Source organism: Microtus ochrogaster, chromosome 16 (genome assembly GCF_000317375.1).
Source record: "Microtus ochrogaster isolate Prairie Vole_2 chromosome 16, MicOch1.0, whole genome shotgun sequence".
Lineage (NCBI taxonomy): Eukaryota > Metazoa > Chordata > Mammalia > Rodentia > Cricetidae > Microtus > Microtus ochrogaster.
Genome location: NC_022018.1, coordinates 28,775,463 through 28,800,658, shown reverse-complemented (window position 1 = coordinate 28,800,658; position 25,196 = coordinate 28,775,463). Strand labels below are relative to the sequence as shown.

General features: G+C 44.1%; 2 protein-coding genes across 6 annotated transcripts in view; one reads left to right on the top strand and one right to left on the bottom strand.

The window, feature by feature from the left end:
- Nucleotides 1–4,204, bottom strand: part of Ankrd16 (ankyrin repeat domain 16) — a 10,525-nt gene extending 6,321 nt beyond the window's left edge. For 2 of the 3 annotated variants that reach the window (XM_005354900.3, XM_026782937.1), the window contains exons 1-3: nt 3,259–4,204; nt 2,051–2,271; nt 159–201 (exon numbers count right to left, since the gene is read on the bottom strand). In XM_005354900.3, the coding sequence (XP_005354957.1) occupies nt 159–201; nt 2,051–2,271; nt 3,259–3,572 (578 nt within the window). In that variant the 5' untranslated portion in view covers nt 3,573–4,204. Of the gene's footprint in view, nt 1–158; nt 202–2,050; nt 2,360–3,258 lie in introns of all 3 variants that reach the window. The other variant, XM_026782938.1, reaches the window with a different exon arrangement.
- The window catches only part of Fbh1 (F-box DNA helicase 1), a 40,104-nt gene continuing 19,046 nt past the window's right edge, over nt 4,139–25,196 (top strand). Inside the window, exons 1-6 of one of the 3 annotated variants that reach the window (XM_005354899.3) lie at nt 4,139–4,208; nt 16,634–16,789; nt 19,120–19,721; nt 22,700–22,830; nt 22,937–23,072; nt 23,984–24,174. In XM_005354899.3, the coding sequence (XP_005354956.1) occupies nt 19,185–19,721; nt 22,700–22,830; nt 22,937–23,072; nt 23,984–24,174 (995 nt within the window). In that variant the 5' untranslated portion in view covers nt 4,139–4,208; nt 16,634–16,789; nt 19,120–19,184. Of the gene's footprint in view, nt 4,209–4,633; nt 4,786–16,633; nt 16,790–18,439; nt 18,472–19,119; nt 19,722–22,699; nt 22,831–22,936; nt 23,073–23,983; nt 24,175–25,196 lie in introns of those variants that run through there. The other 2 variants (XM_005354898.2, XM_013349042.2) reach the window with 2 other exon arrangements.

Here is a 25,196-nt window from a genome sequence, read left to right as displayed (position 1 = left end):
GTGAGTTCGAGGCCAGCCTGGTCTACCAAGGGAGTTCCAGGACAGGCTCCAAAGCTACAGAGAAACCCTGTCTCGAAAAACAAAAAAAACAAAAAAAAAAAAAAAAAAAAAAAAAAGAAATACTTTGCGCCAATTTACCATGTTGTTCTTGTTCTTACCTATCAAGAAGCTCCTGTACTGCTTCGAAACAGCCATGCATTGCTGCAGGGGAAAGAACAGAGGCAATCAGAACTTTTAACTGTATAACTTTTTGTCTAACTTTAGTGTATAACTTTGTAGTGAAACTTTCTTGGCTGGTGTGGTGGTTTGAAAGAAAATGGCCCAAAGGGAGTGGCACTATCAGGAGGTGTGAGCTTGTTGGAGTAAGTGTGTCACTGTGAGGGTGGGCTTGAGTTCTTCTGTGCTCAAACTACTCCCAGTGTCACAGACCCTTTCCTGCTGCCTTCTGACCAAGATGTAGCCAGCACCACGTCTTGCCATGATGATAATGGACTAACCACGGAAACTGTAAGTCCTCAATTAAGTGTTTTTCCTTTATAAGAGTTGCATGGTCATGGTGTCTCTTCACAGCAGTAGAAACCATAACTAAGACAGCTGGGGAGGTAACTCATTGGACAAACGTCTTTCTCCTGGCTCTAAAAAAAAATTTTTTTTTTTGCTTTAGATTTATTTATTCTATTTTCTGTGTATAACTGTTTTGTTTGCATTCTGGTGATGGATCCCTTGAAAATAGGGATCTAGAGAAGAGATGGTTGTGAGCTACCATGTGGGTGCTGGGAACTGAACCCGGGTCCTTTAGAAGACCAACAAGTATTCTTAGCTGTTGGGTCATCTCTTCAGTCACATCGGCCCTGCTCTTCTCACAGAAGAGAAACCTAAAATAGGTAATATTACTGTTCTACCCCCTCTCCCCCAGAAAGCCCAAGCAAATAAATGGCAAAGAATGATGTTTTCACTTTAAGCACTTGATCATTTCATCCTTAGAGCACTTTCATGGCAAACTTCCAGTTCTAAGCTTACCTCCCCACTTTAGTGCTGTAATTTTCAAAGGCTGGTGTAGCCTCTTACCAGAAAACTGCAAAGACATTTTGAAGGTAACCTATTTAATAGTAATCTATGAAAATTATCTAGAAATTTACTCCTCTGACTGAAGATACCTATTCCCAATAGAAAAGATTCTACCTGGTCTCCATTTATTTTGGGTGACAGATTGGTGACTGGCGATATTCTGGGGAGTGTGTATGATGGGAGCTAGCCAGGTATTTTATGAACTAGGCGGACTTTTCCTACTTACTCAAAAGTTTCAGGAAGGATTCCTTGGTCCATAAGTGCCAGCTATGGCCGGAGAACAACTGGGTGCTTGTTCCCAGACAGTATGGACTGGATCATATCTCAGGCATTGATCTTCAGAGATAGTACAAGCTCAGTATGCTAATTCAGTGAACTGCCTCTTAGACTAAGAATTATTTTCCAAATTTCTGTCTTAGGGGGAGGGGTATTGGGAGACTTGAGATAGGGTCTCTCAACATTGCTCAGCTGGCCTTAGACTTAATGGCTTCTGACACCTCAACCTCCTGAGTGCTAGAACTAGAGAGGCATGCACCATGCTGCCAGGCTTACTTTCCAACTTTCTTGTTTTAGACTTTTGAGCCCATTATCCACATGTTCCACGCTAATTTTGCTTTTTGCCAAGACTCTACGGCATGGTATCATCACCACTGTGAAAAGCTCAGAAGGACATTTGCTCAAACACAGACCAAGTTCTTTATCCAGGGCCACAGACTATGGAAGGTACAGAACCAGCCTGCCATCTAACTGACCAGGAAGGGTAAGACAGACACATAGGAAAGCTGAACTAACACAGTGACCCGAGAGCCCAGGGCTACATCACTTTACAAACTTATAGTCTGCCGAGAAATCCCAAGGTGCTCTGACGCCTTGCCTTCTGGTTTTCCAAATCCTTCATTCCCCTTGCAGATGACTTGAACTACAAGGTGTAGGCAGTGCTGGGGAGAAGCCAAGTACAGAAAGCAGCGATTGCAGGCTATACCTGCAGTATGTAAAGGAGTTCTTCTAATCTTGCTCTCTGTTTTCCAAGCATCCGGGCAGACCGTGAGCAAGTACCGGAGGATCACAGGGTCGCCTTCTCGACTGGCAATGTGGAAACTGTTCCAACCATCCTTGTTCTTCAGGAGTGGGTTGGCACCGTGTTCCACAAGGTCCTGGATCACTTCAAGGTTCTTCCTTGTACAAGCCATCATCAGAGGAGTCCTAAGGTCAACCAGGATGGAAAAGAGCTGAGGCATTTGGAAGAAGCCAGGCCTTCAGGGAATGTACGTCTTTGGTTGAGATGGAAAACCTGGGGATGCGGGAGGGGCAGGAAAACAACTTAGATTGTCAACCTCTGACTTCTCTGAGGACTGTGGAGACATAACAAGGGGAAACTGACTCACATGTTTCTATTGGAGCAGGCTATCTGAGAGGCAAAAACTGTGAGCCAAGCTGAGAACTGATAAAAACCACAGTTAACCCTTAAGATATAGTGGAACAATTTTACAATATCGACGGAGATGTGCTTTTAATTACATGGTGCTTTCCTGTCCTTGATGTGCTGAGATCAAATTCAGGGGCTCGTGCACGCTAGGAGGCATCACCACCTCTGACAGATTTCCCACCCACTATGCTTTGACAGATTTGAAATAACTTGGAAGGCAGGAGCTTCATTAAGTTAGGAGCCTAAAAAAGTTAGTAGGCTCCCAGGAACCAGACATAGCACACACTCACGCACACACACACACAAGATGTCAACCTAGCAACAAATGAAACTGATTTGTGTGGTGGAAGAGTATCACCACCATGGTGGTGGCTCTGCAAGGCTAGATGTGACGAAATTGCATACAGCTCAACATTCAATGCACGTGCAACAGAAAGCTATCCACTGCAGCATGTCAATTAAAATAATGCAATTGTGAAAAAGTAATTTAGCAAGATGTCTCCAGAAGAGCACATCCTGGGCGCACGAGTAATACAATTCATCCGTTAACTAGTTGATTACGTTTCTATACTCTCTCAACGGGAAGAGTCCTTTTTGTCCTATTAGTTAGGACAATTGTCCTAACGAAAGAGCCAAACCTACAGAGAGAGGAAGGTTGGAGTGAGAATTAGAAGCTGGGAAAAGTGGACACACTGAAAAATGCACAAAAATCTGCGATTCTTCGGGAAGTGGCGATGTAGCTTTTCTGAACCCTGGGCACCTACCAGTCCGCCTTCTTCAACGAGTCCACAGCTGCCCCTCGGTCCAGGAGGTAGAGCACGCAGTTCCGGTGGCCCATAGAGGCAGCTTCGTGTAGAGGCCGCTTGTAGTCTCGGTTGGCAGCCTCGATGTCCATACTCCAAGCCTCCACTAGATAAGCCAGAATGTTCTGGCGCCCGTGGCGGGCCGCACAGTGAAGAAGGGTGTCCCCAGCTGGCCCCTGGCAGCCTCCGGCCGCCTCCAGCTCTTCCTGCAGGGCGCGCAGTTGGCCCTCTTGCACCAGCCTGCAGAGGCGCCGTGGATCCCCAGGCAGAGCCATCACCCTGGACCAGGCGTGACAAAAGTAGGGGTAAGATAGTGCTCCAGTCCAAAACACAGACACAGTGCGACGATAGGTTCGGCGAAGATGAGATGGCTAGGGCTTCCGCTTCCTCCACGTGACCGTTCTCCCGGACGCTCCGCCCCCCCAGCGGGATGCTGTCAGCAAGCTTCTTTTTTATGACTCCAGCCCTGGTTTGGAAGACAAAATTTCCAACGTGGAATGGTGTCTCCTCGGGCGACCGGACCGACAACAAGCACGCTCATAGCTCTTTCTGGTAACCGCGCTCCAAACATGCAGACTCGTCAGGGTGGGTCCTTGGGTTTCCGGAGCCCGTGCAGCTTGGGGTAAGGGCATGCATCTGACATCCTAGAGCTGTCCCTTGCACACGAGTGATTGGGGGCGAAAGACTTAACAGAATGGAGTGTGCCGGTGTACCACGAAGCCCTGAAGTGGAACAGAGGGGCTTTGCAGCCTGACCTCGCACCGTACGGCACTACACCGTACAGCCTACGGGGATGTCTGCCGGGCTGCACAGCCGGGGTCTCGGGCTACTCCGGTGGTAAAAGCAAAGGCAGCAGGACCGGAGCGTGCCGAGAGCACACTGCCTACTACTCTGGAGCCTACCCAGCTCAGGTGTGTTGTGGGTATGTCTGCCGGGCTGCACAGCCTCATCTTTGGGCTGCACAACAGGGATCTCGGGCAGCCCAGGCTCCCAACAGCAGGGTTTCTGGGGCCTCTCGGAGGTGGAAACAGTGTCCCCCGTGCTCCGCCCGCTCCTCACCCAATCCGCAGCAGACCTCAGCCCCCTCCCCGCCCGCTGCTGTCGCCTAGGCCCCCGCGGGAACCCAGAGAGCTCGAAGGAACTCTGGGAAAGTTTCCTTCGCCTCCTCCGCGCCAGCGGAAGCACCGACGGGGCGTGGCCCGGTTCCTTGAGCCACGCCCCCTCCGCCTCACGTACGGATTGGCTCTAGAAGCCGTCTGTCCGCTCGACCCTCCAGTTCCGAGTTTCGACTGGTTCACGGGTCCTTCCGTCGTCTCCGGCGGAGGGTGCATCTTGGCAGAGAAGGGGCGGAGCTCGCGGAGGAAGTCTGCAGGCGTCTCTGCTCGCTGTCTGAGCCGAAGGAGGGGTTTGCTGGTCGGGGGAAGGCTGGCTGTCCAGCGGCACCGGCCGGGTGGTGTCGGCGGCGAGGTCCTGGGCCGAGCCACCATAGTGAGTGAGGTCTTGGACGTGGCGTGGGGTGCGAGCCTGGCAAACTTCACCTTGTGGGGCCCAGCGCAGGGGTCTCGGCCTCGGGGGTGGGGCCCGAGCTGAGGGTGGGTGTAGGAGGTGGCCGCGCCCGCGATGGTTAGGTGTGGGCCTGCTGGTTGAGGCCCGGGGCTCTCTGCAGACCGGTGCACCTACGCCGCTCCCTGAGGCTCCGGAAGGGGCAGCACTCGAGAAGTAGCCTCTGCTGCTGGCATGCCTGGCTTGGCTACACTGTAATGTTGTTTTTGACCTTGGGCGAGTCATTGTGTTCTGCTCCCGACGTTTGTGTTTGCCTTGGTATTCTGCCACCCCTTCACCTGCCACAACCTGAACAGGTGATGATTCAGGGGACGGAAGAAGGCCTGGTGGCGGGGAGGGAGGCTTTGGAGGACTCATTGAGATCTGAGCAAGCTTTGTTGGATTCCTTTCGAGGAACTGGACATGTAACCTAATGATAAAATGGAAGTTGCTACTGTCGAGCCTAAAAGCAAGTTCTCTGCATTTGGCACTGCACTCTGGTTCACAAAGTGCCTGCCATTGTCTGTTCCTTAAACAGCTCATAGACAGCCTGGTTTTAGAGGCAAGGACATTAAGGGCTAATGAAGTTAGTGATTTTTTTTTTTAAAACCACGTTTTGGGAAGTTGAGGCATCAGGTAGTTTCAAACATTTTGCCGCTTTGCATGCTATGTGGTTGTAAGTTCCAACACAGGAGAAACTGAAGCAGGAGGACCTTGAGTTGGAGGCTAGCCTGGACTACCTACTCCTTCCGTACAAATGATGGGTTTTTGCCTTCTATCTCAAGTTTCCCATCCTTTAAACAAAACTGAGACCCGTGGTTCACAAAAGGATGAAATATTTGAAATCCAGGGCAATTGATTATTTAATTGATGTTCCAAATAAGATTCTGGCCCTCCTCTGTGTTATGAATTTGTTGAGGTATGTGTTTTCCGTTGCGGGGATGGGGGTGGAATCTGTGAACCTGCTCCACAGTCCTAGAGATCTTCTGGAGAGGAGTGGGTGTTTGTGCATCAAGCTTGTGAATAGGGCTATTGCTGCTCTCTCTGTCTGGTCTAGCTGCCCGTTTCTTTAGTGAAGTACTTTGGAGCCTGTGGCCTGGCCTTTACGGTCTCAATTTCCATTTGCTCTCATTGGAATTGGGATTTTTCTACCTGACTTTTGTTGTATTTCATGGATCTGTGGCACTTGGATGTTGCCCTTGAAGAACCCATTCCTTAACATGTTTCCTGACTTGTGAATACATAAAACTGTTTGGATTCTAATTTCAAATGTGTTACTATCTTTTTCCTTCTTCTATTTTTCCAGGCTGACTTTAGTTCAGAGACAAATTTAGATTCTGTCTTTGCTCTTCTGGCTGTGAAGTAACTTCTAGGACTTATCACTAAAGCCAGCTCTTGTATTGTCATTGGCCAGTCACATGCTTCTTGAAGACTGCTCTTACGTTTCATAGACCTTTTCTGGAGCTTACCTGGGTATTCCCTTAAAAACAAAAACAGAGGGCTGGAGAGATAGCTCAGTGGTTAAGAGCATTGCCTGCTCTTCCAAAGGTCCTGAGTTCAATTCCCAGCAACCACATGGTGGCTCACAACCATCTGTGATGAGGTCTGGCGCCCTCTTCTGGCCTTCAGGCATACAGACAGAATATTGTATACATAATAAATAAATAAATATTTTAAAAAAAAAACAAAAACAGAACCTTTTAAAACGATAATCTGGACATGATGCACACACTTGTCCTCCCAGCACTGAACTGGACTTTGTTCTAAGACCTTACCTCAGCAGAGCAAAGCAAACCAACCAACAACCAAAACAAAACACACAAGAAAAAACCCTGAAAAATTATTTTTTATTTTTAGTTATTATTATTATTTGTTGGTATTGTTGTTTGAGACAGGATTTCTCTGTATAATAGCTTTGACTGTCCCACTTGCTCTGCAGACCAAGCTGGCCTTAAACCCACAGAGATCCTCCTACCTCTGCCTCCGGAGTGCTGGGATTAAAGGCGTGTGCCACCATGCCTGGTGAAAAATTATTTTTAAAATCGAAAATTCTCTCTGGGAAAAATGATTAAGCCAGCTATTTCTCCTTTGCTTTTGTGTGTGTGTGGTTTTTTGAGACAGGGTTTACTTTGTAGCTTTGGTGCCTGTCCTGGAACTAGCTCTTGTAGACCAGGCTGGCCTCGAACTTACAGAGATCCGCCTGCCTCTGCCTCCCAATTTCTATAGAAGTATATAAGAGGACCTTTGTAGTCTCTGGCTCCAAGTTCATTTTCCAGCCTTGTTATCTATCATTTCCTATTAGCTTTTTATTCTGAAGAAATGAGACTTTTCTGTCACACAGTGCTTTGCTATGCCTTTGTTTTTTTCTCATATTGTTTTCTTATGCCTAACTGAATCCCATTTGTCATTTACGACTTGACTCTCCATGGAGTCTCTTCCAATGATCCTAATTATATTTACTACCATAGGCCCTTATGCGTGTATTTTTGTAGTGCTTGGATTGCTGTGTGTTTAGCAATTTGTGTTTGTTTTGTTGGCTGCCTTATGGTCAGGCTTGCTTATTTTCGTATGCTCTCCAATGTCTAAAATAGCATTAGCAACAAGGATACCATAAGGCATGCTCTCATGAAGTTCATAGTAAATCTGAGATGTGGTAGATTCATGAAGAGATTGAGGAGGAAATGCATAGTCGAAAAAGGTTTTCAAATATATAAAAGCATATTGTGGACAGAAAATAGTGAACTTTCTTTTTGTTTGTTTTCTGTCATTCCTTCTGAGGAACACAGAATGAACAGCCGAGCCCACTCTTTCTTGCTGTAATAAAATGGATGCTGTTCTTAAGGAAGTAGTAGGTACTTCAGGGTATGAGGTGACTGCAGAAGATTGCAGCTTCTGAGCTGGGAAGATGGATGGCTCAATTGGTAAAGTGCTTGCCAGTCAAGCATGAGGACCTAAAATGGATCCTCAGTACCACACAAAAAGCCGTGCATTCCCATGTATGCCTTGTAATCTCAGCACTGGGGAGACAGGACAGGCACCACGGGCTTGCTAGCCAGCCAGTCTAGCAAAGACTGGGCCAGCTGACGTGGATCTTTGTGTTTAGAGGAACAGGATGTGGTGGCTGGTAGGTTCTGTCTTTACAGGAACATTGAAAGCCAGAAAGGGGAATGAGAACGGACTGTGATGTCTTCCTCTTCCTGTGTTTGCTGGTTTGTTTCTGTTTCTGTTTTGTTTTCTTTTGTGTGTGTGTGTGTGTTTTTCTTTTTGCTCTGTTTTTGTTTAGTGACATTTCTCTTGCAGTTAATGTTTTTAGAATATATCAGATATCTTTGGTTGTGACAGTGTTGTTGTCTTAATGGTATAAGACTTCAACTTGAGGGTATTTGTTTTGTTTTTAGTGAAGTCTTATTGCATAGTTCAGGCTAGCCTTCAGTTCTTGAGTACTAGGATTCGTTATGAATCCTTTTTTTAAAAATTGTTTTTATTGAGCTGTATGGTTTTTTTTTTTCCAGTTCTTTCCCTTCCTCCCCTCCTTCCTTCTACCCTCTTCCATGATTACCACACTCCCAATTTACTCAGGAGATTTTGTCTTTTTCTATTTCCCACGTGGATTAGATCCATGTATGTCTCTCTTAGGGTCCTCTTTGTTGTCTAGGTTCTTTGGGGTTGTGAATTCTAGGCTGATTTTTCTTTGCTTTATGTCTAAAAGTCACTTACGAGTGAGTACATATGATATTTGTCTTTTGTTATATATCTTTATGTCCCACTAACTTAACATTTTTCCAACCTCCTGTAAAATTTTCTGGACCTAGAAGAGGAGAATGGTAGAATGGAAAGCACAACAAACCAAGGAGTCAGAAAAGCCAAGTTCTGGTGCTGGTGTTATTAGTTAGGAAAAAATACGAAGTGTGTGTGTGTGTGTGTGTGTGTGTGTGTGTGTGTGTGTACACATCAGCTTGTGCAGGTGCTTGTAGAGGCCAAAAGAGGGCATTGATCACCCCGGAGCTGGAATTACAAACCATTGTGAGCTGCCCAACATAGATGCTGGGAACTGAATTCTGGTCCTCTCCCAGAGCAGCCAGGGCTCTTTAACACTGAGGCATCTCCAGCCCCTGGTGCCCTTGCTCAGCTGTGATTTGGAGCAGGTCTTTGCTGAGCCCCAATTCCATTGAAGAATCTTGTGATTATTTTGCAGATGACTTGAGAGCATAGGGAAGGAACTGCAAATCCTATAAAGCCTTAAGGAGCTGTAAGATGGTGGAGGCCAGCACAGCCACAACTGTAGAAGTCAGGCCTATAGCTGTACAGGTCTTCATTCACTTAACAGTTATTTATGGTGTTACATATGGAGGGTGCTGGGTATTAATAAATTCCTCATTCCCCCTTCCCGCTAAATCTTACAGAAAACATTAAGCTTCAGAGTGGAAACATTAAACTGTCATTACATAAATAATTGCTAAAACATAATACAATGAAGATATATAAGAACAATAATCTCTATAAGGTATACTTTAATAAATATTTATGAAAGCATTATAAGCATCTCAGAAATGTACAGAGTAGTTGTGTTATTGCTAAGTACTTCCTGTCTTTTTTAAATTCTTTTATTATATTTATTTATTTATTATGTATACAATATTCTGTGTGCATGTCTGCAGGCCAGAAGAGGGCACCAGACCTCATCACAGATGGTTGTGAGCCACTGTGTGGTTGCTGGGAATTGAACTCAGGACCTTTGGAAGAACAGGCAATGCTCTTAACCACTGAGCCATCTCTCCAGCCCACTACTTCCTGTCTTAAGAGGCTCCTTAGAGTTGAGGGATAACACAGTTAACCATATTTATTTGGACTCAGTTTTACTGGCTGTCATTGGACTTTTCAAATACCAGAATCATGATAATAATGGACTCTGTTGCACCGCACCTGTGTTACTTCCACAGGCGACACCTGGGTCAGGTTTCTGTCTACCTAAACATCTTCAGAGCCCATCCATCAGAGAATTGAGCAGGGCAGGAGGAAAGCTACCAGGGTGAGGTAGGTTGGCACTGTTCTCTAATTAGCAAAGTTAGATCTGGTGTCTGGAGCAGTGTTCTCTCCAGTTAGGAACCTTGTACTATGGAGTTTGCTTGTTTTGGTTGGTTGGTTTTGTTTTTTAATTTTATTTATTATTATTATTTTTTTTTTTTGGATTTTCGAGACAGGGTTTCTCTGGTTTTGGAGCCTGTCCTGGAACTAGCTCTTGTAGACCAGGTTGGCCTCGAACTCACAGAGATCCGCCTGCCTCTGCCTCCTGAGTGCTGGGATTAAAGGCGTGCGCCACCACCGCCCGGCTTGTTTTTTATTTTAAAAGCAGGTATTTAACGATGAGAAGTTAACTCTACATCTTGTCCATTTATATCTATAGTCTGTAAATTCTAGAGAGTTTTTAGTATGAATATTAAAGACAGAGGGACAACAGGATTATTTGGTGTTGGTTTCAAGTAATCCTGTAATTATTAGCATAAAGTTTGTTGCAATAACAAACAGCTCCAAACAGGAAATTACCTCATGGTAAAACTTTATTTTTAAATCACATAGCAATCTAAAATGATTCCAGGTGGTGGTAGCTCATGGGTGTCTGGTGGAGGAGGTTCTTTTTAAAGCAATAATCTTAAGAACCCAGGCTGCTAGGAGAATTCTTCCCCAGGGTGTTCTTTGAACAAAAAGCCATATGTGTTCTAGAGTATCCTAATGGCATCCAGAGGAATCAGCCCGTTTAACTTGGTGTGGGAAAAATAGGGGCAGAACTTGAAGAGGCACACACCCTTTTATGTGCCTGGCATTGATAAGGGCCCAGGCTTACAGCGAGGTCAGCTGCATCAGAAGCAAAACGGGCAGAGGGTTGTGCAAAGGAAAAGGAGCAATAAGTAGCCTGGGCCACAAAATCCTTAAATTTCTCTTTTTGTGACTTGTTTTATAAATTGATTTTCAATAAAAAAGTAAAAAATGAAGTCAAATAAATGAAAGTCTAATCGTTGGTTACAGTAAAAAAAAAAATCCTTTTTGTTCAACAGATGAGTGAATGTCTGCTGTTGTAGTGCTGTGCTGTGTACTTTAGGGTTAAATGACAGTGAGACCTAGTCTTTGTCCAGTAGCAGAGTCTTGGTGATGAGCATAGTTGAGGGCAGGCTGACAGCAGTCTAATCTCCAGCAGAGGACCTGCTTAAGGAAAGAAATTGGGCCGGAGTGGGGTGGGATGCCTTAGACCATTGTTCTGGTTATTTTACTGTTGCTATGGTAACAGCATGACCAAAAGGAAAGGCTTTATATCATGTTACACTTCAGAGTTTATCATCAAGGGAAGCAGGGCGGGATCTCAAGGCAGGAACTGAAGCAGAGACCAGAGGGACCCTGCCTTTTGACTTGCTCAGTGGCAGCTACCTTTCTTATACTGAAGATGGAACCACCCATGGTTGGTTGTGGGCCATTCCGCATCAATTAGCAATCAAGCAAATGGCCCACGGACCTGCCTACCAGCCAGTCTGATAGAGGCAGTCCTTTAACTTAGGGTTCCTCTTTCCAGGTGACTCTTGGTTGGGTCAAGTTGACAGTAAAAACTAACCATACAACCATGGTCAAAATGCAGAGCTCTGATGATTTGGGGGAAAGGCCAGACTCCAAGGAATGACCCCATTTTAGAGTCAGATTAACAAAGACCAGGAAATTGAGGTACCAGTGGCCCACCGACCCAGGGCTAAATGCCATCCAGCAGAGATAGAAGGAACTAGGGTGGAGACAGAACAAAGATACCAAGAGAAAGCCACCCCATAAAAAGGAATATGAAAATGGGTATACTTAAGCCTGAACAAAATTGTATTTGACACGATTTTTTATATATATTCTCGATTCCCCCTGTCCTCACACCTGAGGGGTTTGCCACATTCCTATTAGTCAGTGTACTGGTGCTTTGGGAAGAGGGGTACAGATGCACACAGGTAACGAGGCGCTGGTTTGCACACCTGGGGCGCCTGTGCTTTGAAAGGCTTCAGAAGCTATTCTAATATCTCTCTGTCCTGGTGAGTGGAGGAACCCCAGTGGTCTTCATCATGAAGCATTCTAATGTTTCTTTTTATGGGCTCCCAGGCAGCTTGTAACAACAAATGCCCCTTCAAAGACGTGTAGCATGCACTTGCTGTGTAAGGAAGGAGGAAGGCCATTATTCTGGTAACTTCGAAAATTTTATGCAGTTGGATGGGTTTAATACTCTATTTGAATTGTTTCTTCAAAATTGTACTAAGAAAATTAGAATTTTAGTGTATTTAAATTACCCAGAACACTGATGCTTCTAAAATAAGGTTTATATACGGTTAAGGAGATACTCTTTGACACATATGTAGAGAGGTGGGTATTGGCAGTTCTTACACATACATGCATTATCACATTTTGTGAGTTCAGAGCAGCATGTTGTTGGAGTCTGTGCTCATAGGCTGTAGTAATACATACATCTTGCTAGGGCAGACTCTGATGGGCTTGGAGGGGGTGTTAAATGACTTCACTCCAGAGGATGTAGACTCAGGACTTCTGGTTCCCTGTCAGTGCATTACAACACTTATCTCAGAGACTTGGGATACAACTTAGCCTTCTGACCACTAGCTGCAGCTAGGGGTTATTTTACAGAGATATATAAATCCAATGGAAATTCGCCTCTGCCTTGCCAGTCATGTTATTTCCCACCACACCTAAAGTATAATAGAGAAAACTTCCTGCATACAGAAGCCAGATCTCTTCTAAGTGTGCCTCCCCCCCTTAACTATTAACTTTAGCTCCTTCCTATGATGGCTTCATGCCAGAACATACGAGGACGTACCAGAACACGTGGGAGGCAAACACTGTTCTAACATTCTCATTAGCGCTGTCGTTCTTGTGCCTTTCTTATCTGTAAACATTTAATCTTCTAAACAAGCTTTTGCTTTTGTGGTTGGGGATTGAATTTAAGGCTTTGCACACGGTGGGCAATTACTTTACTTTTACTTCTAAGTTGCATCTGTGCCCCTTGGATTTTCTTTCATAGGTTCTTAATCCCATTCACGGGGCTCTACCCTTATTACTTAATCATTCAGGTGTCCCTTCTCCCCTTTCTTGACAGAGTCTCATGTAGCTCAAGACAAAATTGAGCTCTCATTAAGGCCAAGGCTGGCCTCCTGTCTCTACCTCCCAAATGCTGGGATTCCAAACATGCACCACCACACCTGGCTAGTCCTGATTCTTAGTAGCATCACGTTGATGGTTAGGATCTCAGTGTAACAACTTGGGGAACACACAAGCATTCAGTGCCCAGGAATGTACTAAGTTTCTGCCACTGTGCTCCATGTAGAGGTACAGTGAAAAAGGCAATGTGTTTTGATTCCTAGACATATGATTAAGACATATATCTAGTTAATGGTCACTATCAATGCCTTAGCTTTCTCTTTTGATTAGGGTGTTGTTAATTAGTGTTGGGATGAAGCCATTTTTACCTGCTTTACGGAAATGTCCCAAGGTTGCTGCTAGATGTGCATGTATGCAGATGTAGAGGACTTCGTTAGTCTCTGTTTTGTATTTCTCACGTCAGTCTAGAAATCAGAGATTGTATTGGAGATTTGGGTAAGCACTGGAATTCTTAACTGATGAGTGTGGTAACTGGTTATGTTTCTCTTCATTGATTCTCAGAAGCTTTCTATTATGTGACTTATTCCACTCAGCGAAGCATGTGACTGGCCCCATGGTGCTAGATCATATAAATAGAGTAATGTTTGTCTTCTTGGTGATTTTCATGAAAGTGTCTCCTGCCCAGGCCAGTTGATGTGAGTATCTTCTGGCTAGTGGTAGCTATTCTCTGATATCATCCGTTACAATTATGTGCATGTCAGCTTTGAAGCAGTTGGATGTTTTGAGAGGTAAGCGGAGATTCCTGTTCTGGATCCCAGGGTCAGCTGACTTGCAGGTTAGAAGGCAGCAGCATCCCTGGAGTGACCAGGGCCCACATGTGCTTGTACTTGGGAAAGCCTCTTGTGGGTTTCTTTTTGCAGCCAAAATAGCAATTAGGTTTTGTGTATAATATGCAAGGGTCTGAACAGGAAAGGTAAAATTGTAAGATTTCAGGTCTCACTAAAAAAATGAAACTAGGGCTGGAGAGATGGCTCAGCGGTTTGGAGCACTGGCTGTTCTCCCAGAGGACTTGGGTTCAATTCCCAGCACCCATGTGGCAGCTAACAACCGTCTGTAACTTCAGTTTCAGGCAATCTGACACTTTATATCAAAAACATGAAATGAAGTTAAATAAATTATTAAAAAAAACCAGAAAAACAAAACTAGTATTGTGTGTGTTTGTGTAAATGTGAATGTGCATGTCCCTTGTCGGGCATGCGCAGAGTGCATGCGGAGGTCAAAGCACAGCTGTGAAGTAGTTCTCTTCTGCCGTGGGTGCTGGGATAGAATTCCAGTTTGTCAGGCTTACAAGGCAAACATTTTTATCCACCCAGTAATCTTGCCTGCTGTCAAGTCTTATTTTAAAAATAACAATCAGGATTTACATTTATTATTACTCTCAAATAGAAACTCTTTTGATATAGAAAAAAATTAACGTTTTTGCTACCTTACAGGTGAATACAACGTGGTGTTTAGTGAACAGAGGTTTTTACAAAACTAGAAGTTGAAAGGATATTTTATTTTCTTCGTTTCATTTTTGTTTCTCTTTTTGAGATAGGGTCACACTACGTAACCCTGACGGGCCTGACACTCACTATGTAGACTAGGATGTCCTTGAGCCCATCAAACCCCACCAGCCTCTGCTTCCCCAGCACTGGGATTAGATACGTGGTTTTCTGTTTGTAAGTATGGGGCTGAGACTTTTTGCTTGATGTTGTTGGAGGTATTTCTAGGAACACAGGAACACAAGATTGGCTGCAGTTGGGCTTCCACGCACTTCCAGTTTTTATCTTCCTACATTTTCTTCAACTTAGATAAGCTTTGCTAAATAGATGAAGTAGGTAGGTAACTTTGCATATGATTCTGACATTTCTCTGTGTATTTCCTCATAAATCAAGGCCCTTCTGGTATAACAGTTATTGACCTAAGTCAGAACTACCCAGTGCTTCCTTCCTCAGAGCCAGGTGTGCATTCTCTGGAGCATGCACGTGTGTGTGTGTGTGTGTGTGTGTGTGTGTGTGTGTGTGTGTGTGTGTGTGTGTGTGTCTGTGTCTGTCTGTCTGTCTGTGTATCTGTCTGTCTGTCTCCTGGTGCACACGCACACGAATCACAGCAACCAGAAGTTGATATCAGGTGTCTCACTCATCACACTCTACCTTACTTTGTGATACATTGTCTTTCACTGAACCTAGAGTTGGCAGACTTGGCTGGATAGGCTGGCCATTGAGCTCTGGGGATTCTTCTGTCTTAGCCTCCCCCCAGTTAGGACCACAGCCCTAAGTTGCTGTACCCATTTTTTTGTTTTTTGGGTTTTTTTGTTTTTGTTTTTTAAAACACGGGTTCTAGGGATATGAACCCAGGTCCTCGTATGTGTCTTTTTTAAAGGTTGCAATTTAAAAGAAGTACTTTAATTTATTCCATTGCTTTGGTAGAAAGTAAACTATAAAATTTTTCACTTTTTTTTTTGGTTTTTCGAGACAGGGTTTCTCTGTAGCTTTTGGTTCCTGTCCTGGAACTAGCTCTTGTAGACCTCGAACTCACAGAGATCCGCCTGCCTCTGCCTCCCGAGTGCTGGGATTAAAGGCGTGCGCCACCACCGCCTGGCTAAAATATTTCACTTTGACAGAGAGGAGGATCTCTGAGTTCCAGGCCACCCAAGGCAACATGGTAAGCTCCTATCTCCAGACAAAAGCAAGCAAACAAAACCAAACAACCAAACCAAAAAACCCAAACTTCTATTTTTAAAATAAAAGATATAGCCAACTCTTATTTATTTATTTATTTATTTATTTATTTATTTATTTTGGCTATTGTAGAAATGTGGCTTAAATGAAGGTTGGGAAAGTTGCTAGTCTATTATGTTTGTTTTTTTAAAAATATTTATTTATTTATTTATTTATTTATTTATTTATTTATTTATTTATTTATTTATACAATGTTCTGTCTGTATGCCTGCAGGGCAGAAGAAGGCACCAGACCTCATTACAGATGGTTGTGAGCCACCATGTGGTTGCTGGGAATTGAACTCAGGACCTTTGGAAGAGCAGGCAATGCTCTTAACCACTGAGCCATCTCTCCAGCCCCTGCTAATCTATTATGTTAATGGTGACTTCTTTTGTATCATATCCCCTCACCCCTTAAGGCCTTTTCCCTCTTCTCTCTCATGGAGCTTTCTAGTTTCCTGACCTCTACAGACTCCAAATTAGAGACATAAATCTAAAAGTTCAAAGTGAGGATCCACAATTTTGAGAGTCAGTGTGCAGTGTTTGTCTTTAGGCTGTGACAACTTCTTTTTGAATGTTTCACGACTAAATCTTCTATACAATATGCTACACTTTTTAAGTAGTTAAATAAAAGAAAATGTCACTTTAGGATCACAAAATGTCTTTTATGAGTGCTACTTTACACTCTCCTATCTCAACACTAAACAGGCTTGAAGATTGGGTGTGTGCAAGGAGGTGGAGGCCATAAACGTTGTTAAATTCTAAGAAACGTATGCTTAGTCACGGAACTCATAGAGAAGAGAAAGGCTGGTTGTGGTGTGATGCTCACTCTATAATTCACTGGCAAGCGTCTGTGTTTGGGGTAACTAACAAGTATCCCATGTCTTCTGCTCGTTCCGAAACAGTGAGACGATTCAAGCGGAAGCATCTCACAGCAGCTGACTGCCAGCATTTGGCCCGGAAACATTTGGCCGCAACTCAGCCCTTCAGTCAGAGATGGACAAGCAGAGACCCGAACCATGGCCTCTATCCTAGACCCAGAAGAAAAGGAGGCGATAGAGGTATGTCTTCAGAAAAGTATCTTCTGTTTCAAAATCTGTAGTTGCTGTGACCTTTGAATGCCTTCCAGTTCATGTCGCTGCTTGATTTTACAGACCTGGTAGAATGAATTGACACTTACATTCATTTTTTTGTGTTTTCCATGGACGTTCTGTTCTTCTATAATGTTAGAGCCCAAGAGACCCTGTCAGTGTACCTAATTATAAAGTAATAAGAGACTTGGACCACTGTCACTGTTCCTCCAGTCCTCCAGACCGCAAGCTTCACTGTTTTCCTTTAGAGTGCTCCTGCCTGTGGCCGTGCCTTTTCTTTTGGTTGTTGTATGTAGGACTGGGTATTAAACCCAGGGTCCCTTGTGCTCTACCAGGAGCTACATCCCCGCTCTTTCTGCTCACTAAGCTTCTCAGCCTCCAGAGCAGCTGGATCACAGGCCTGCGCTTCCCCCAGTGCTTCTCCAGTTGTGCCCTTGCCTCTTGGTACCTGGTCTGTCCAGTAAGCCTAATACCTCAGACATGATGCTCTTCTGTCCTGCCGTAGTGATTCCTAAGAGCCTGTTGAGTTGTCTCCCTGTCCCTACAGTGGACTCACACCACACCTCACAGATCTGTTTGTTTGATTTTGGGTTTTGTTTCTTTTGTTAATTTAAAAACTTTAGGGTTTTTTTTTTTGATTGGCTTGTGATGTTTATCCTTTTTTAATGGTGTACAGTGTGTTATGTGATACAGTGTGTAATGCATAATGATCAAATATGGGTCACTAATTAATCTCTTTAATTTTGATAATATTAATACATGAAAGTCGACTTCCAGCAATTTGATTTTTCTTGTCATCCCTCCTTATATCAGACAAATTCTTACTTTTGTTAATACCTGTTTTAAAATCTTTAGATCGCTTTTCCTAATTTCAGAATCCAATCTAGTTTAAATAATTCATAATTTTCAATTTGGGGACTGCTATAACTAATTCTGTGAGGCAGTTTCAGACTTAATTTTACATTCTGAAGTTTAGTTTGGTTTGTGTGGATAGGCAACCTCTCACCTGTCTTGTTAATTCGTTCAGGCCTTTGTTGCTGAGTGGGTAGCAGTTTTTACTAGTGCAGTGACTGACTTTGGAGACTTAAGAAGTCTCTGGGGAGCTGGAGAGATGGCTCAGAGGTTAACAGCACTGTTGTTCTTCCAGAGGACCCAAGTTCAATTCCCAGCACCCACATGGCAGCTCACAACTGTCTGTAACTCTAGTTCCAGGGAATCTGACTGCCTCACAGACATTCATGCAGGCAAAAATATCAATGCACATAAAATAAAAATAAATGAATTAAAAAAAAAGAAGTATCTGGATTTAGCCTGCCCTTACACTCTGGTCTTTTATATTGTTCTGGAAGCAATCATAATTGATGTCCCTCTCCCAAATATGACATATATTTCAAGTCTGTTAATTCATTTAAAGGCTAGTCTGGTTTCAATCCATTCTCTGTGTTTCCAAAGTAAGAATTTTTTTTAAAATATTTATTTATTTATTATTATGTATACAATGTTCTGTGTGTATGCCTGCAGGCCAGAAGAGGGAACCAGACCCCATTACAGATGGTTGTGAGCCACCATGTGGTTGCTGGGAATTGAACTCAGGACCTTTGGAAGAGCAGGCAATGCTTTTAACCTCTGAGCCATCTCTCCAGCCCCCCAAAGTAAGAATTTTGTTTTACCATTTAGGAAGGAACCATATATATTGCTCGACACTGATACTTTATTTAGAAAAAGCTGTAGTGATGTCTGAGATTACTGTTGTTTGGGCTCTCTCTTGAAAGGTGATAAGCTCAGGGACAGTTACTTCATAGTCCTCTCAAAAATAGATGCACTTAGGAATTCTGATTGAGTCCATGTGAAGAAGACACATGCTAATAAAATGAGAAAATTCCAGCTCCTTGTTTTAAAAATGACAGATTCATAGTAGAGTGTTGATGAAGGCTATTTCTTTCTGCTAGGGGAAGTGTGGACTTGCTGTGGTGGGAGCAAACCTGGAAGCTGTATTCTGACTGGAGTGCAGATGGGAGCAGTCACTTCTTACCTGTCTGCCCACCCAGGTGTCCAGTGTACAGCCTCTGACCTTATTCATATATATGCTTACGGTAGTGTTGGTCAGTACACTGCAGTTGTCTCTTGCTAAATACATGTCTGATATTTTTATATTAGCTATTTATTTGACCTCCGGACCTATAAGCACATCAGTATCCCTTTTTTGTTAACACAGGTAATTAAATAGTCTTATTTGTGTCTACTGTGGGTCAGCAGCCACTGATTTGTTTTTTCTTGTTCTGTTTGGGTTCTCTCTACAGGTCAAGGACCTCAGAGATTAATTACTGAGTTCTTCCTAGCTGAATACCAGCACTGTACCAATGACATGGCCAAAAGCAATTCTGTTGACCGGGACAGCTGTCAGGACTCTAAGGGTGATATGATTTTTCCTGCCGAGAGCAGCTGTGCTTTGCCTCAGCATGATAATGGAGAAGAGAGGCTGGGCTCTTCAGGGTCTGCTCTTCCTGCCAGGAAACGGTCTCGTTCCTTTGAGGAAGAGAGTAATAAAGCTGCAGAGGCCAGCCAGTGGGATGGAGTTACTAAGAAGACTCCACGCCATCGTTTCTACTCATCGTGCACAAGGCTTAGGGAGGTCAGGCAGGAAGCAGAGGATGGTTTGTCACAGTGCTCTACGGTGTCTAGAGAACCTGGCCAGGACATTGAGGACATTGGTCCTGATCCTTTTCCCGACTCATGCTATGGCCTCCTGGGAACTTTGCCTTGCCAAGAAGCACCCAGCCACATTTGTAGGCTGCCTAGTGAAGTGCTGAGGCACATCTTTGCCTTCCTCCCAGTGGAGGACCTCTACTGGAACCTCAGCTTGGTGTGTCACCTCTGGAGGGAGATCATCAGTGACCCACTGGTGAGTGAGGCGCTCCCTCGAGCAGCGTACAGATTAGCCTCATAGTGCAGGTGTCTGAGGAGACGACCTTCCCAAACTGGTCATTTCCATTGGCTTCATGAATACCTTGTTAACTTCCCAGGCTTCTAGGGGCCATCTAGGCTTATCCTGCCGAATCTTCCAGAACCCTTACTTCTTCTCACAGTTCTGTTCTCTCTGAAGCACATGATTTGCTGTGTCCTAACAATAGACTGTGCATTTGACCCACCATGCAGTGTAATCCCACTTAGAGTAAGGTCGCCATACCTGTCTTGTTGCCATCGTATTTCTTCAAGGCTTATCAACTGGACAGACTCTGCCTTCCCATCCTGTCCCATTGAAGTTCATCACTTCCTTCTGCCGTTACAGCAGTTTGTGCACCTGGCAGTGTAATCCTGCTATGGTAATCGATTTTAGTAACCCATTCTCTTCCATGCCTTTTTCTCTTCCCTGTTTGAATCACTTGACATTTCTATTTTCTGGGCACAGATTGCCTGTCTTTCTGACTTCTCTACTTTTTTGTACAGTTGTGCTGAAAAAAGGACTTTCAGACTCTCCTCTTTCCATCAGGGAGGTGGGGAGCTGTTCCTTGTAGAGTTGTTATTATTCTTTTAGTCTTTTGTTTTTACTGGATATTGATAATCTTTTTTGTTTGTGTTTTTTCAACATGATGTTTATGGTAAGCTTAGTCTCAGAGCATCCGTTGAATGCTTTCCTTGAACGTTCATGACACTCTTGATTTTCTTTCTCTCTTTCTTGTGGTGACCCAAACATGATCAATAGCATTTATGGTACAGTTCATCGTGTTACTTGTAGTATAGTGACAGCTGTCCAGCTGCTAAGTGCAACCTTCATACTAAGCCTCACAGTTTTAGATCTCAGAGACCCCTGAGCTGAATTTCGTACAGTCCGAAACAAGAAAGCTAAATCTTTCTTCTGAGTACAAAAGATATTGGGAGAGGTATCTTGTATCTTGTCATTTTAGCATTCTTCTGTGGGGTTTTACTTAGTTCTTGATTTCTGAGAAGTGTTTTTATGATTTTAGATGTGAACCCTGTTTGCTTATACTATTTCTGTCAACTAAATGGCCAGCGCTCTTGTATGAGCTCAGTACTGGTGGTGGGGATAAGTAAGGGCTTTTTGTTTGCAAAGATTTCTTGGGACCATATCCAAGCTTGCACTTCTCTCCAAAATTGTTATAGCAATGCCATTCTGATCATCGGCAACAGCAGTTCAATGTCTTTATTTTCAGTAGTCTGCAATGGCTTGCAAATTCTCATAGCGTCTATGTCTGGCTCTCATGGTATAGCAGTATTGGCCTCACCAAAGGAATTTGGCACTTTTCCCCTCTTGTCACTCTTTTTGGCAGAGTATGAGGCCTGCTGGTGTTGATTGTTCGTTAAATGTTCTGTAGGATTCCTTAGTGAAGCCATCTGGTTCTTTGTGATGGAAGGTTTGATTTTTGATTCTATTTCTTTACTTATTATCATTCTTTCAAAATTTCTGTTTCTATTATTCAGACTTGGTAGAATGAGTGTTTCTAGGAACTTATCTATTTTTCCCCTTGTAGTATTTTACTTCTATGGCATTAATTTTAATGTTCCTTTCATTTTTCTTAGTTGATCTAGCTAAGGATTGTTATTAGTATCATTGCTGTTGCTCCTGCTGTTTTCAGGCAGTCTCTTTGTGTATTCCAGATCACCTCCAAACTCTTTATCCTCCTGCCTCCATCTCCCCAGCCCTGCTTACAGATGTGCACTGCTGTGCCCAGTTCTTCTGCCTGACTCTTTGTAATTTCTTTCTTCTGCTGGTTTTGAGTTTAGCTCCTTTTTTGTTTTATTATGAAGATAGTTTACTCTTTTCAGATCTTTTTCAGTGCTAAGGATTGAACCTATGCCTTGCACATTCTAGGATCTGCTACCATTGATGTTCTACCAAATGCTCAATCCTTCTCTGTTGTAAAAAGAAGCATTTTAGCTGTAAACTTGCTGACCAGCACTATTTTCAGAGTGTCTCGTAAGTTTTGCTCTGTTCTGTCTTTGTTTTCCCCTGTCTTAGGGTACTTTCTTTGTGATTTATTCTTTGACCTATTGGTTATTCATAGGTTGCACAGTGTAGCCAGATGCACTTATACATGCCTGTATCCCAGCACTAGGGAGATGGTAGTAGGAGGACCATGTGTTCAAAACCAGCCTCAGCAATACATAATTTGTACCAGACCAGCCTCCACTACATGGTGACACTTCATTTCAAGAATAGGGATGCCTGGTTTAAGTTGTAGGTAGTGTGGTTTTCCTGATGCCTTGATTTATTGTGTTCTCATGTTGTTACTGTAAAGATTCATGTTTTAACTTCAGCTATTTTTATTGATTGACTGGCTTTATGACTCAGAATGTGATCCAACATGAAGAATATTCATGTAGCTTGGGATGAGTATGGATTTTACTCCTGTTGGATGGAACATATGTATGGATCTGTTAGGTTCGGTAGTTTTAGTGCTGTTCAAATCCAGCATCTCCTTGCACGTCTCTTGCCATCTGCTTCTTCCTTCAGTTCTGTCGGTGTTTGCTTCACATCTGTGCACCCTAGCACATGGAGTTCCTCTCTCTGTCACCATGTCTTGGTGAAGATGTCACTGTATAGCATTCGCATTCCATAACACCTTCCTTTGTGTCATGCAGCAGCTGCTGATCTAAGGTCAGGATGGCTTTTGGAACTTGGAAGTGCTGCTCACCTGATGCTGCAGATAAGAAAACCTCAGTGCTAGCTTTTCCAGGTCCTGTGACATTTGTGTCAGAGCCAAGACTCAGGCTCATACAGTGTTTCTCCTTGGCCTGCCCAGCTTCAGATCGGGAGCTATACTTGCTTGGCATTTGGGAGAAGGTTTTCTTTGTTGGTGGCCCGGTCTTCATAAGAATCATGGCCGTGATGTTACTTCATTTTGTTTTTCAACTACATAGTTCATTCCTTGGAAAAAGCTGTATCATCGATACTTGATAAACGAAGAGCAGGCTGTCAGCAAAGTGGATGGCATTCTCTTGAGCCATGGCATAGAAAAGGACTCAGACTTGTGTGTGCTGAACCTCATACGGTGAGTGTCTTTCCTCCTGTTTGGGAGACAGTTTTCAAAGTCCTTCCTCATATGTTTTTGCTCATGGTTGTCTTCCTTCCGGACTCATTTCCTGAGTTTTTTACAGATACATAGCCACCACCAAATGCTCCCCAAGTGTAGACCCTGAGAGGGTGCTGTGGAGCCTGAGGGATCACCCTCTGCTTTTGGAGGCTGAGGCGTGCTTGCGGCAACAACTACCTGACCTCTATGCAGCTGCTGGGGTATGTGAGTAAGAGGCTGTGCGGGTACTGTGAGGGACGGTGACATCATTTCTCCCTGGAAGCATGTTGGTAATTAAGATTGTTGAAGATTTGTGTATTTTCAATTGAATCTCTGAGTAGCATTAATCCTGTTTATGGTCTCTTTGAGAAATAAAAGGCCTGTTTACAGCCTCTTGCATTTGGAGGGAAGTTTACAAAATATTTGGTCTGTTCTGTTGAGGAGTCCTTTGAAGTATTCCTGAATGCTAGTTAGCCTCTGTGAACACTTGGAGTGTTACAAGTAATATAAGCTAGACAGTGGTGGCACACGTCTTTAATCCCAGCAGAGGCAGGTGATCTCTGATTTTGAGGCCAGCCTGGTTTTTAGAGCAAGTTCCAGGACAACCAAGACTACATAGAGAAACCCTGTCTCAAAAACCAAAACAACAGCCCCCCACCCCCAAAAAAACACAACTCAATATATGTATTTATATATATATATTTATTTGGTTATTTTCGAGACAGGGTTTCTCTGTGGCTTTGGAGCCTGTCCCGGAACTAGCTCTGTAGACCAGGCTGGTCTCGAACTCATGTATTTATATTTTTTTATGTGGATGTGTGCCTAAGGGTGCGCAGAAGCTTGTGGGGGTCTGAAGAGAGCGCGCGAACTGAGTTATAGGCAATTGTGAGCTGCCATGTAGGTGCTGGGAACTGACCCTGTTCTGTTCCCAGAACAGCCATTTCTCTAGCCCTTAAGGTGGCTCTTCCCTTGTTGACACATTGGGTGATTTGAAAGGGGCAGAGAGATTGAAGGCCTTACTATAGATACACGGTAAAATAAGGAGCTGGAAATGTCTATCCGTTTCCTCACTAGTTCCCAGTTTGTGACTGGGTCTGCTTTCTCTTCCTGTCCTGTATACCTCTCTTTGAAGGGCATTAATGTCTGGGCTTTGGTGGCTGCTGTGGTGCTCCTCTCCAGCTGCGTGAACGACATCCAGTCCCTGCTGTTCTGCCTCAGGAGACCCAGGTCCACAGTGACCATGCCCGATGTCACCGAGACCTTATACTGCATAGCTGTGCTCCTTTACGCCATGAGGGAGAAGGGGATCAACATCAGCAATAGGTACCACCCTGGAGGAGGGGGATGCCTTGATGAAGTGCAGGGCCCTGGGCTTACCCTGGCTCCTCCTTTCTCCCTGCAAAGGGTAGAAGGGGACTGGGCTGTGGAAATGCAATTCCTAGTGCTTCGTGAATACCATGTGCCTGTCAACTAAGATTTCTTCACAGTTTCCATGTTCTTGAGTGTTGAAGCTGTAGGTGAAGGTGAGATGCCTCGCTGTATTCACACCTGGCTACATTTTCCTAGGAAAACATTAGCATTTCTTTCTTCCCTGCAGACCATGGGAATTAGTGACTGTATCTTCTTAATGGGCGAAAGTGTTGGTTTGTCAGTGTTATCTTGACGGTGATAAAATATGCAAAGATAAGTAGCAAGCTTGTCTAGGCACCAGAGAGTCTGCAGTGAAGGTACTTCCTAAGAGCTTGCACACAGTAGGAGGCGCTTGAGGGTTGGTGTGTGCTGTAAGGGAGGTGAGCTGTGAGGGGGGGAGTGTTGTTTCGGGTAGCATGAGCAAACACTTCTCTGAGGAAGGCCAAATGTCAAGGGGGAACCTCCATTTGTAGTTTGAGGAAGAATAGGTAATTTAACGGCCTAAAGTTGGAATGAATTTGATAAATACCAGGGAAGTCCAGTGTGGCAGTGGTGCATTGAATATGGGAGAAACTTGTGCAAGATTAGGAGAGATGTCTGGGGACCAGGGGAGGGAAGATCTTTAAAATCCTGAGTATGGGTGTTATATATGGAATGTCCTGCCCTCTCATCTGAAGTGGTGAAGACAGGCAGCCATCATGCAACCAGATCTAGAGAAGCAGAAACCCAAAGACTGGTCCCTGGGACTAGTGAGCCCCGAGAGAAGCACAGCAGTGCCCTGTCATCCTGGTAAGATAGTGCAGATTGTTCTCCAGCAGTTTCCTGTCATCCTGGTAAGACAGTTCAGATTGTTCTCCAGCAGTTTCCTGTCATCCTGGTAAGATAGTTCAGATTGTTCTCCAGCAGTTTCCTGTCTTCCTGGTAAGATAGTTCAG